At 38.3% G+C, this 13,864-nt stretch overlaps 2 protein-coding genes across 2 annotated transcripts; both read right to left on the bottom strand.

Moving 5' to 3' along the window:
* Nucleotides 1-2,154: 2,154 nt before the first annotated feature.
* Nucleotides 2,155-5,289, bottom strand: LOC111892105 (receptor-like protein EIX2). Its single transcript, XM_023888172.2, has one exon. It carries the CDS (start codon nt 5,287-5,289, stop codon nt 2,155-2,157), a length of 3,135 nt encoding a protein of 1,044 aa, XP_023743940.1.
* Nucleotides 5,290-6,987: 1,698 nt separating this feature from the next.
* On the bottom strand, nt 6,988-9,921 carry LOC111892101 (receptor-like protein EIX1). Its single transcript, XM_023888169.1, has one exon. The coding sequence runs from the start codon at nt 9,919-9,921 to the stop codon at nt 6,988-6,990; it is 2,934 nt and encodes a 977-aa protein (XP_023743937.1).
* Between the last annotated feature and the right edge of the window lie 3,943 nt (nt 9,922-13,864).

Raw genomic sequence — 13,864 nt, 5'->3', positions numbered from 1 at the left:
GAAGTTGAAGTTACAATAGTGCTTAATTTTTTGTTTACAAAGAAGTAAAAGTGTCATTTTTCAAAATTATAAAAAATGACAAAATAAAAAAGAAGTTCAATGACATGGAGATGACATAACAAGCAAAGCAGGGGAAGAAAGGTGTGGTGATGATGGTGGTTGGGCATTTTAACAAAGTTCAAGCTAGATCCTTAGATCAGATATCATTCAAATTCAAATTTGAATTAAATTGTGGTTGGGCATTTTAACAAACACCTTAGTTGCTTATCAGAAAAAGCACTATATTGTTTCCTTTTGTTAATTCAAACTTTCATAGTTCACTGGACAAACATCATCAATTGAGATTGTGAGTTCATATCATACGAGAAGTCGTAATAAAAAAGCTAATGAAAATAAGACACTGATGGATCCATGAAATCTGGAATCAAAGGAGTGAACCTATCAAAAGGTTGGTTTTGACCATTCCAAGTGCTACCTGTATCGACAAAGGCTACATAGTAAATACATAATCTTAGAACATGAATATGAAACATAGTGTATCATAGTATTGCATGCCTATTACTTATCTTCTTTGAGGGCTCATGGATTTCCAATGATATATTCTTCAACAAATCAACAACTTCTATAACAGGATAAGTTGAATAAGTTAAAGAGATACACTTCGTTTGCCAATTAATTATGAAGTATAAACATTTGATAGAGAATAGTAAATCCACATACACAAACAAATAAATCATATCACTAAAGCCCTAATGTTACCCCACATTTACACGGTGGTCATCTTCATATATGATTTTCATTGAGTTAAAATCATCTGATACATAAAACCAATTCTCTGTTGAATAGGATACCCAAAAATTGCATAAATTTATAACATGGAAGTACAAAATTGATGGTTTTTGTAGAAAACATACCTTGTAACTGCGAGAGAGATCAAACCTACCGATGCTGATGAATAAAAACCCTAAACTGGGAAATCCTAATCGAAGAGAACACGGGAATAATAAAAGGCGAGAAGAGATGGTGTACGAGTCAAGCATGAAATCAGAAATTTGATGGTGCGGGTTCACGGAAGTGGTGGTGCGAGGTTGGTCAACAGTTGGAGAAGGGTGTCTGTTGGTTGTCTTCGTTGATAGCATTGGAAGCTCGATGGTAGCGGTGCTTGTTCTTGGTTGACGGTGGTGTTTGGGGTATATGGGCGACCGTTTGGTGATTGGTGCTTCTCGGTGAAGTGGTTTCAGGCAGTGGTGGTTGACAGAGGTTGGAGATGACGTGAGTGGTTGTGATGGTGAAGATCTTGGGTCAATTGATTGTGAAGGGGAGGCTGATGAAATTGGAGGATCGTAAAATATATGAGGAGGGTTCCAGGATAAAGGAGATATGGTCGAGATTGAGATTAAGGGGAGTTTGGTATGGATCAATCCATTAAATCACGGGCTGTATAAGAACTCAACTCAATACCTTGACTTTTTCAGCTATTGCAATACCTATTCATCTTCTTTGACCACTTCAATTAGAAGATGAGAACGGAGACCAATTCAAAACGTCAAAACGTGCTTAATTCAATAATCTGTTGACCATATAAGATTCAGTGTTTTCTAGTGCATAAACTGATTGTAAATATTGCAGTAAAGTTTGTACCTCTTAAAATTCAGCAAAACAAATGCTTATTAAGGTGTATATATATATATATATATATATATATATATATATATATATATATATATATATATATATGTGTGTGTGTGTGTGTGTGTGTGTGTGTGTGTGTGTTCTTCGTCGTAACAAAATAAATCACCAACAAACATCGATGAGAAATTATTATTCGAGATATTCAAATACTTCAAACTCGAAAACTAATTCCATAACCAATTCAGAATGCCATTCAAAATCCCGATGGTGACAAGGTACAAGATGAAGAAATCCGTTTGGTTTTGAAGCCGCCAAGGGAAATTTGGGCCTACCTTAAACCCCATGAATTCACAATTGGCAAGGTTAAAGGAAACAAGACTCCGAAAACTAGAAATCAAGTTAGGTGTCGAGTTAGTACTGAAATTGTTATAAGAAAGATTGAGGATCGAAAGCGAAATAGGATTAATAGTTAAATTAGGCATGATAAAAGGAAGTCCACGATACAATAAATGTAAAGAAACATTAACTATGACTAGCAATACAAATATTGAACCACACTTTATGGAGAAAAGAAAAGTAAGCACCTCTCCATACTTTACTTGCAATTAAAGGAGCAACCATAACCCAAAAGCCAAATATAAATCCAAGCACAATGCTGATGATAAATCCCCAGTTCTGTCCATCTGATTCATCATCCTCATTTTGTTCTTCTCGGCTTCCTATGCTTGCATCAGGTGAGGCCCCTTTCTTGTTGCATACAACTGTAAGTGGAGGTCCACAGAGTGTGTTTTCCTTGAAGCTCGATTCATTTAAGCTTTGAAGCTGAGTACTTGTTGGGATTTCTCCCGTCAGTTTGTTGGAAGACAAGTTCAACCAATTTAAGGCTGACAACCTCGACATGCTCCAAGGAATCCTCCCATCAAGCTGGTTCATGGACAAATCAAGAGATTCAAGTAATGTCATTTCACCCATCTCCTCTGGAATTCTTCCTGTTAATTCATTTCCTGACAAATTCAACCAACGCAAACCTACAAGCCCCATAAGTTCTCGTGGAATGGGTCCAGAAAACTTATTACCTGAAAGATCCAAAGTTGTTACCAGATATAAAATGGTGCTATATTTAAACTCTCTTCCTTTAGTCACCAACAATGCACTACCAAGAAATTGATCCTGAAATGGCACGTCATATAGAACAATTGGACTTGAGCCTTGCCTTCCAGACATGATGCTGAAGTTGTAGAAGCATGTCGGAAGTGTTCCTGATAGATTGTTATGAGCAAGATCCAGGATCTGGATTGATGTGAGACGACATAGTTCATCAGGGATTTCACCTTGCAGCTTGTTTGATCTGAGGCTGAGTAGTTTCAACTTTGTTTCTTCTCCATCTATCAACGATGGTATGCTTCCAATGAATTCATTCTCAGCAAGGTCAATAATTTGTAAGCTTTCAGAATTCAATAGAGATGCAGGTAGTTTGCCAGAGAGCTTGTTGTTGCGGATGTTGAATGACAGAAGGGAAAATAAGTTCCCCACAGATTCTGGAATTTCACCAGAAAACTTATTGTTCTCAAAGTTTACAACTGATAAAGCTTGCCAATTCATCCAACAATCCGGAATAACACCCGACATGTTGTTATTGGCTAGATCAAGAACTTGTAGGGGTCTGTCTTTTTCCAAACTAGGACACAAGAACTGCTCAATGGAGCCTGAAAGATTATTGTTTGATACATCTAGAAAAACAAAGTCAGCTTCACTGAAATTTCCAGGTAATGGACCTTGAAAATAGTTGTCACTTAGATCAACGATTGCATTTGGTGCAAGGATGCTAAGATCTCCTTTCAGAATCCCACGGATACTATTTTGAGATATATTCAAGAAAACAATATCTGAAAACGAGCTCCAAAACCAACTTGGCATGACATCTGAAATTCCTGCCTTGGCTATGTCCAAATCAGTCAAGTTTTTTTGTGACTGAATCCATGAAGGAAAGTGAGGGCCTAAACTCCAAGAACCTATTCTCAGGACCTTAAGTTGGAAGGGTGGGACCCAATTTTTGTCTCTTAGTTGTAGCGATAACATGTTTGCTTCTGCCCATATGGTCTTCAATGATGTGAGATTGGCAAAGTGATTTTCCGTTAGAACACCCGTCAATGAATTGTGATGCACACTCATATAATCCAAGTTCCCAAGGTGTCCTATACTTTCAGGTAGACTTCCATTGAAATTGTTGTAAGAAATCTCTAACCAAAACAATGATGTTAAGTTCCCAAGTGAATCGGGTAGAGGACCAGAAAGGGAGTTAACATTAAGCATCAACTCCTTCAAGAATGACAATCTTCCTAAAGAATATGGAATTATACCAGAAATGTAATTGAACGCAAGATCAAAAGTGACCAGATGTTGAAGCTGTCCTATTCTCTCTGGAATATAACCAGAAAGGCGGTTTGCCGAAAAAGCTAAATACTCTAACTTAGACGATTTGCATTCACACAAGTTAGTTAAAAGCTCCGATACACTTCCACTGAAATTATTAGATCTGAAATCAATATGAATCAAGTTGCAAAGGACGCCAAATGAGTTTGGCAAAGCCTCGACAATATGATTTTGTGACAAATCGATACTAACAAGAGAAGTCATATTATGAAGGCCACCAAGAACTGGACTTGAAATATCACAGGTACTAACATCTAGCGACACAAGACTTGTTAGGCTCATCAACCCCTTCAAAACAGATGGTGAATTCATAAAATCATTTTCAGTAACATGAAGAAATTTTAGATGAGTCAGGTTGTTGAAACCACTAACACTATCAAGAACCGGACCATGGAAAAGGCATCTAGACAAATCCAAGGAAACTAGCTTACTTAGACTAAAAATCCACCCAGGCATCAAAGTGTCAAAGAAGTTATAAGAAAGATCAAGAATGGTAAGCGAAGTGAAATTAAGTTTGGTTGGGTGACGTGGGATTTGAGAGAGATTACATGAAGACAAGTGCAATTCGTTCAATGCTGGAAGGGTGTGGATCGCTTGAAGCCATTCAGACACAGTGTTAAGATCATATCCAGACATGTCGAGGTACTGTAGTAAAGAAAGACCCGACAACCAATCCAAGCTCTTAACAGTAAAATCACTTAGCCATCGTCCAATTCTGAGATCAAGGACAACCAAATTGAACAGATTACCGATTTCATGAGGAATGTTACCTTGGAATTGTGATAGTGAGAGATTCAGGTATCTCAAGTTTATTAGAGAACCTATGAAACTTGGAATTTGAATAGCTTCAAAATCGTTGCAGCTCAAGTCAAGGTACTTAAGTTGCTTCAACGATAGTAGAGAAGGATTTATGGTTCCTCCAAGTCTCTGATTGGATGCTTCTTCAAGATCAAGATCAGGATCAGGTCCTTGAAGATGAAGCTCTTGGACATGGCCAGTAATGTTATCACAGACGATTCCAGCCCATTGACAACAGTCCATGTTCTTTGCACTGCTCCAAGAAGAGAGGCGGTTGGCAGCATCTATCAGATCATTTTTAAACTGCAAAAGCGCCAATCTCTCCTTCTTAATGCACAAAATCTGTCCCGGGTTGTTGTCATCACACAGACAATTACTACACAATGACGCAACTGATAGAAGCCAAAATAGCGTGAAAGAATTCATATAAAGTGTTTAGGGTTAATTCTGAAAAAGTTTGTGATTATAAAGAATGTTTGCAGGACCAGATGTTGATTGATATATTTATATACATATATAGCACTTGCAGACTTTTGACCATGCTTTGAATCTAAATTCAACTCTAGGAAATTAAAAAGTAGCAAGAAATAGTGATGTGTACAGATTTTCTAAAAATCTAAACTTTAATAAATCTTTGGTTGGAAAGTGACTAGGTGATAATGATATGAGCATCACATCATTTCCACTTTCTACTAAGAAGGAAACTTCCTTCACCTATCCCCACTACTCGCCCCTAGATTCACCATAGAAAGACTTTTGCTAAATTTGTAATTTAATGGTGGGAATTGGGAATTTGGATCTTTCTTCCCACTTGATTCTAGAAAGATTCATCAAACAAGTGAATGATTACAAACCTAACAACCATCACAGCGCCACCCATCTCCGTTCCCGGAAACATTCGCAAATCAGACAAATTATTAATCAAACATTTAAAATATTCTTTGATTAAAAAAAAGATATAGACTAGTTTGCTAAAATTGAAAAGCTTACTCGCTATGCAATAGTCGTCAAGAAACTACCATCTCTAGCATCTTTTCCAACGAGTTTTGCTAAAAATTGTGATGTTTGGAGACTTCTTTGCAAAACTGGGTCTTGTAAAAAAGGGGTAAAGATTTTTTCATTTTTAATGTTTTATTTTACACAATTTTTAATTGTTATTTTAAAATGAAAAGAATATTTACATCATTGAGTTTCCATTTTTATTTGTTATTATAAACTATTATTACATTCTATCTATAAACTTGTTTATTTAAAATATATGGTTATAATTTATCTACAACTTTTTACAAATTGTACCATTGAAAACATCTCACCAATAATATCATATATTATTACAAACATATAAATAACATAAAAGGATACATACTTTTTAATGTTAAAAAATATAAACTACAATCAACAAAATAAAACATCCATCTTAAACTATCTAAAGATTTCTTTTTATTGACTTCATCAGATTTTACAAAATATTAAAGTGAATGTGATATGTGACCACCATTAAGCATTAAAGTAATAAAGTTTTGTTTTAGTTCATAATTTTTAAGAACAATACAATGTATTTAACAAAATCACAAACCGCTAAAATTTTAATTTAATTTTTGCTAGATGAAGTATGTTGTAGTTATCTTAATGAATAACATAACCTTTATGTTTCATTCCCTAACTCTAACACGGAGTTCTTCAACTAAATAAACTGTTTGTTTGTTTCTGCAATAGTCATATAATTAATTTGTTTGTGTAGCTGATAGAGTAACATTCAACATTCTACCGAGGCTCTGGACAATCAACCAAACCATTATCCCTTCTATTACGAACACATATACAAACATTCTTTTGCGGTAAGTGGAGTCGACATTCTCAAATCTCAATGTTATTTCATTCTAATGTATTTATATTTATTGTTCAACCATTGCAATTCCGTCTTCATGTAATACAATATTCTATATCCGTTACACATCATCCAACTAGTCTTTCAAGCAAAGACATACTTTCATTGATTTTGGGATGCTCTGTTTTTACTGGAAATATTATTACCCTGATATCTATGAAACAAACTACTATATTTTAAAACGATAAAAAAAATCAGGTTTCATCAGCAGTCATTTTTTACAACAAACATTTTTGCTATCTATGAAACCTCTTGTTGGAAGAGTTTTTCTTTTTGGGCATGCAAACACAAAACTTACACCAAATATCATAAAGAAACTCAAAATACTTGGTCCTCCATGAGTTGCTACCAATCAATGGACCCACCACAACCCAAAATCCAACCACAAACCCCACCACTATGCTTGTAATAAGTCCCCACTCTGGGCCATCGGAGCCACCGTCACCTTCTTCTTCTTCTTCTTCACCGGCATCACCCTCACCCTCACCCTGCCTTTCACACATTAATCTCACCGGAGGTCCACACAGTCCGTTCCCAACAAAGCTCCATTCCTCAAAGGTCTGAAGCTGACCACTCAACGGAATTCTTCCTGTCAATTCATTGTAAGATAAATTCAACGAATTCAAGAAACTCAATCTTGACATGCTTAAAGGAACAATCCCATCAAGCCGATTCCGAGACAAATCAAGAGCTTCCAACATCTTCATGTCACCCATATTCACCGGGATCTTTCCAGTCAAACCATTAACTGAAAGATTCAACGATCTTAACTCCACGAGCTGTGTAATTTCAATCGGAATATCCCCGGATAAATCGTTTCCCGAAAGATCCAAAATCGTCACTAAACCAAGAATGCTGCCATACCCATTCACCCTCCCCTTCATCATCAACCAAGCATTTCCCCTAAATTCATCTCTGGCGAGCCCCACCATCTGACTTGGCTCAACTTTTCCGGTCATGACACTAAAATTGTTGAAACAGTTTGGTATTCTTCCAGAAAGATTGTTGTCAGCAAGGTCTAGAATCTGGATAGAATCAATTCTACAGATTTCATCCGGGATTTCACCATCGAATCTGTTTGAACGGAGGTTGAGAAGCCTCAAAGTTGTAGCTTCATCACCGATTGGTATCGGTATCGGTATACTTCCGGTGAATTCGTTTTCAGTGAGGTCAATGATGAGTAAACTCTTGGAATTCATTAGATTTACAGGTAATTCTCCTGAGAGCTTGTTGTTCCGCATGTTTAACGACTCTAAAGATGATAAATTCGCCAAAGATATTGGAAGTTTGCCGGAGAGATTATTGTTCTGGATGCTGAAGATATTCAGAAACTCCCAGGTTGAAAAGCAATCAGGAAGAACACCTGAAATATTAGCATTCCCCATATTCAAGTATATAACCTGTTTCTGTTCTTCATTAGAACAAAAGAAATCATCCACAGACATCGATGAGAAATTATTATCTGAGATATTCAAATACTGCAAACCCGAAAACGAATTCCAGAACCAACTAGGAATGTCATCCGAAATCCCGGTGCTTGCAAGATACAAGATGAGCAGATCCGTCTGGTTTTGAAGCCAATGAGGGAAATTTGGGCCTAAACTCCATGAATTGAAGTTCAATATTTGGAGTTGAAAAGGTGGTTCCCAGTTATTATCTAATAACTCGAATCTTAACGTATTTGCACTTGCTCGTAAAGTGATTAGGCTTGTGAGATTAGCAAAATGATCTTCAGTTACAACACCTCTTAAAAAGTTGTGTTCGATGTTTAGGCTTGTTAGGTTCGTAAGTTGGCCAATACTTTGAGGAAGAGTTCCATTGATTTCATTATACGAAAGATCTAAGTCCGCCAATGATGACAATCTTCCTAAAGAATCGGGCAATGGGCCAGAAATCAAATTGGAAGAAAGATACATCGTTACCAATGTTGTTAATCTTCCTATGGAGTCAGGAAGTGTTCCTGAAATGGAATTAAACGCGAGTTGTAGGGTTTGTAAAGATGATAAATTTCCTAAAGAATCTGGAATTGACCCTGAAATGGAATTCTTGTTAAGATCGATATGAACCAAGTTCTTCAGATTTCCGAGTTGTGGTGGTAAATTACCAGAAAGCCCACTCCCGACAAACCTTAGAGACTCGAGTTTAGATGATTCGCATTGGAACCAACTTGAGAGGACCTCCGATAGATTTTTCCCATCAAATTTGTTCCACGAAAGATTGATTTCCCTCAAGTTACAGATGGTTTCTGGCGTAGTTTGGATACTCGTGAGTTGATTATTTGATAAATCAAGGGTAGTAAGGGAATTGATGTTCATAAGACCAGGAGGAACCGAACCTTTGAATTCACAATTAGCAAGGTTTAAGGAAACAAGACTCCGAAAACTAGAAATCCAACTAGGTATGGAGTTAGTACTGAAATTGTTAAAAGAAAGATCAAGCACTGAAAGCGAACTAAGATTAATGGTTAAATTAGGCGTGATAGGAGGAAGTCCACAATTCGATAAATGCAGTTGTTCAAGAGAAGAAGGGAGGAGGGTTCGAGTCACCTGTGACCAATCGAACACTTGGCCGACCTCAACTCCGCTCAGGTCAAGGTGGCGCAACCGTGAAACACCCGACAACCACCGCAAACTCTCCACCCTCAGCTCATACTGGTCGTCACTATAAAGATTCCGGTGGACACTGAGCACACGTAATGCCGATAGGTTCCCGAGTTGAGTCGGTATCTCCCCGGAAAAACTTGAGTCTGAAAGATTCAGATACGTCAAGTTTCGGAGCGACCCGATGTAGGTCGGAATCGGGTTCCCACCAAAATCGTTAGAACTCAAGTCTAGATACTCGAGCGAGGTCAAATTCCGCAAGGAGGGGTTGAGTTTTCCTCCGAGCTTCTGTACCGATGCTTCTTGGTTGTCAAAATCAGCCATGTCGTCTGGCCCACGAAGTCGGATCTCGGTAACCCGACCCGTTTGGTTGTTGCAGGTTATGCCGTACCATTTGCAGCAATCTCCGTTGCTACTGTTCCAGGAAGAGAGGAGGTTGGCATCATCGATGAGGTCTTTCTTGAACTCCAGAAGTGCGGTTTTCTCGTATTCGATACATAAAGAACAATGAAAGAATGTAAAAATAGTGAGAACGTAAACGCATGAGAAACGAAATGTGTGGGAAGTCATTTTTTGATGACCAAGAATCTGTAAACTGAAAAAAAGATTAGATATCTGTGTAGTTTTTGTAGAGATTGGATGCAGGGACACCAGCTTTGACCTTTTACTAAAAGGTCAATGAAACAACTACAATAGCCGCTGAATGAAGGAAGAACCAAGTTGCCTTCCCATTCCCAATCCCATTGCTGTGGATTATGAAAACTACATTACATATTATTGGACAGGATATGAACAAATTTTGAAACGAATTGCTATTTTTTGAAAGAAGAAAACGAAACTAAATTATATAGTTAACAAACGTGAATGTATTTTTATTGAAAATTATATAGACAATATAGTCCGTCCGATGTCATATGTTCGAATATTTCCTAAACCTATTTAAAGATAGCAACCCAACACCTAAAAGTTTACTACCTTGCTGACTTACTGTTGAGGTGGTTTCCATTTCCAACGCCGTTGTTTTGGACTTAACAGTTAACATCAACTCATCAAGACCTTCGACCTTCGTATATTTTGTCTCCTTGTGAAACTTGGGAGTTAGGAGTCGCAATTATACTGCCCATGTGTGGACCACATTAGGCGAAAAAGGATAAGGTGTATCATGTATGTATACTACTATACAGTATGAACAAAACTGGTAATAAACTAATATATTAGATGCCCATACAAATAAATGGTGATGGTCTTTCTTAAGAAATGGATATCACGTTAGTAATAATATTATATACCCATACAAATAAAGTTGAGTTATACATAGTAATAATGATAAGTACAACCCAAATTTCATAAGTCATTGAGGTAATGGATATCACGTTGAAGTTAAAAAATCACACAATTTACCTAGTGAACGAAAACAAATAAATAAAAATTTATAGAACTTGGAGTCTTGGAGCCGTAAATGAAGGGATTTGGGCTCTACGGTTGTAGCAAAACACGGTAAGGCTATAGGAAGTGGAGTTCGCTAAGGAATATGCTAAGATGTGTTGCGAGTGTTACACACCATCTTCTAAGAGGTGTTAAGCAAGTTGTTAAGGTTATGGGGAGTGATAACACTCCTAACACCTTGCCATATCATCTTTTTGGGTGTTACATCATTTTTCTTTCTGACCATCTAACTCTTAGCATTTGGTAGGGAGTGGTAATACTCATAACACTTTATTTTTCTTTTCTTTTTTCAAATTTAATGGAAATAGGAAATGGCAAAGTGATTGGGTAAAATTACATTTTTTTTAATTAAAAAATATGAAATTTACATACGCAAAATGATGGATCAATCAACTTTCCTTCCAACCAATCACATTACACCATTTTGTTCTCTCTCTTCTTGCTGTATACATAGCGATGCATTGGTAGGGGGTGGTGTTCAAAGAGGCTTAGCGAGTGGATTTAGCATGTCCACTCCGTTTAGCCTAAGAACGAGATGTTAAGCTGGCAGGGAAAGGAAAGAGGAGAGAGAAAGTGAAAATGAGTGTTTTGATTGAATGATGTTTTTTTTCTTCTAAAATCAAACCTATTAAATTGGCATGTTACCACTCTTTATTTTTTATGCTAGACATGCTAATATTACATGACATTACAAAAAAAATTTACATGACAACGTGTTAAAACTGTTACAACTCCTTCTAGCCTAATCCGTTTATCAAAAATGTCAGGTCCACTGAGATCTTTTACTTGCTTGCTCATATTAGCTATGAAATTTTATTATTTTTCATATAACAAAATGGATGAAAACTATCAATGTTGAAAGACCGAAAATAATCAAAAATATATGTTTTTTCTATTAAAGCTTGTGTGTTCATTATGCACTAAAACACATTCAGGGGTTGTTTGATATGACGTTTAACTGGGTCTAAAGAGGGATTAGGTCCATAAAATACCAATTGGCATGTTTGATAGAGATTATAGATGTAGGGACTCGGTCCAATATGTGGACTCGGTCCAATAAAAATGTAACATCCCAGAATTCAAGACTAAAAATTTCTTTTAATAAAGTATCACTTAAAGTAAAATCATCATTTCAAAACATAAACAGAGTATTAGTTTTCAAAACATATGTTCATTATCAGAGTAAAACATTCCTAGGTTGAATAATCTATGGTGTGTGCCATGCGATCATCCCGAGCTCCATCATCCGCTACCGGAAGTACCTGAAACCAAAACTGAAAGCCGTAAGCACGAAGCTTAGTGAGTTCCCCAGATACCACATACCATACAAACCATTCATAGCCAAGAACCATACATAACCGACTTATCCATAATCAAGTAAGGTGCTATGTGCCAAACATAGTCTTGCCATTATGCCACGGGCCGCATGTGGTCTTCCTGGTCAAGCCCGGGCCGCTCCCTGGGTCTTACAGACAAGTGCCAAGGGCCACCCCTTGGTCTTACAGACGTGTGCCGAGGGCCACCCCCTGGTCTTCTATGCAAGTATCACAAAGACAACCGTACATACTACTCTACTTAGCTAAACAGCATACAGTGTACCAGAAGCCACCTCCTGGTCTTTCATATATATAGCATACAATGCGCCAGGAGCCACCTCCCGGTCTTTCATACATATTGCCTAGGGCTAACCCCCGGGTCTTCCTATCATCCATAATAACATATTGTATGCCAGGAGCCGCCCCCTGGTCTTTCATGCATAGTGCCTAGGGCTAACTCCCGGGTCTTCCTACCATACATAATAACATACTGTGTGTCGGGGGCCACCCCCTAGTCTTTCATGCATACTCTAAATGGGCCGGCATTGGTACCTTAGACCCATACAAACAGTGAGGAGACTCACCTCGCACTGCTGAACTCTGCTGATAATCCTCTGGTTGCTGACCGACAACTCTCTGAACTCCTGCTCCACTAGCTCCCCGAGCTACCAATATCAAAGCAACACTGAGTCTAACTGACCCCCGAAAGACAACCAAGTCAACTCAGGTCAAAGTCAAAGTCTTGGTCAAAGTCAACCTTCCAGGTCAACCCTACTCATCGAGTCACCCTACTGACTCGCCGAGTTCATAAGTCCAGAGTCCTTCCACTCGCGACTCTACTCGCCGAGTCAGTCCATGACTCGTCGAGTCTACCGATTTCCGAGTCCTGACCTGTCCAACTCACCGAGTCTCTAATCGACTCACTGATTCGAGTCTAAGCTCGAAGGGTTTGGGGTTTCGCGACTTGACTCGCCGAGTCCAAGACAATCTTCATCCAACTCACCGAGTTGTTCTTCCAACTCGCCGAGTTCATGTCCAACTTCATCCGACTCGACGAGCTGTTCATCCCACTCGTCGAGTTCCTCCTCATCTTCAAGCTACTCGCCGAGTCTACTCAAAGGACTCGCCGAGTCCATCAGGTCCTTCATACATGCAGAGGACTTTTGAGTCATGCAGGGACTCAAATCTGTAGATCTACCCTTCCCAAGCTTATTCTTCACGTAAAGTTGCAAACTTTACGTGTAGAGAAAGAGATCTAAGCAAAATACACCATAAACTAGGGTTTAAGGCCAAGGGGCTTCAACATTGACTCAAGGGCTGATACTTTATGCTTCTCTAGTCCATAACGCACTTGGATCTGAAGTAGAAACTCCAGATCCGGCTTCTAACTCGAATGGGTGTCAAACCATGGCTTAAAAGCCCCAAATCTCACAACCATGGAAGACCTAAAGGAGAGAGGGACGACTTATTACCTTCAATATCTCAAAAAGGCTCCACAAACTCCGGATCTATAGTCCCTTCTTGCTCTTCCAAGTTCCTTCTTCCTTCTCCAAGCTTTAATGCACCTTCCAAGGCAACAAATGGCTCAATCAAAGGTTATGACGGCTAGGTTTTGGTGTCCAGGGCTGAAGAGGCAGTAAGGGAACCCTAGGAAGAAGATTAAGACGTTTATATAGGCTCCAAGTCCCGAATTTAGGGTTTTCCACGCACAGACCAGACTCGTCGAGTCACCTTGGCCTACTCGCCGAGTC

Source organism: Lactuca sativa, chromosome 2 (genome assembly GCF_002870075.4).
Source record: "Lactuca sativa cultivar Salinas chromosome 2, Lsat_Salinas_v11, whole genome shotgun sequence".
In the NCBI taxonomy this organism is placed as follows: domain Eukaryota; kingdom Viridiplantae; phylum Streptophyta; class Magnoliopsida; order Asterales; family Asteraceae; genus Lactuca; species Lactuca sativa.
The sequence above is the reverse complement of the archived record's forward strand: the minus strand, read 5'-3'. Positions and strand labels throughout refer to the sequence as shown.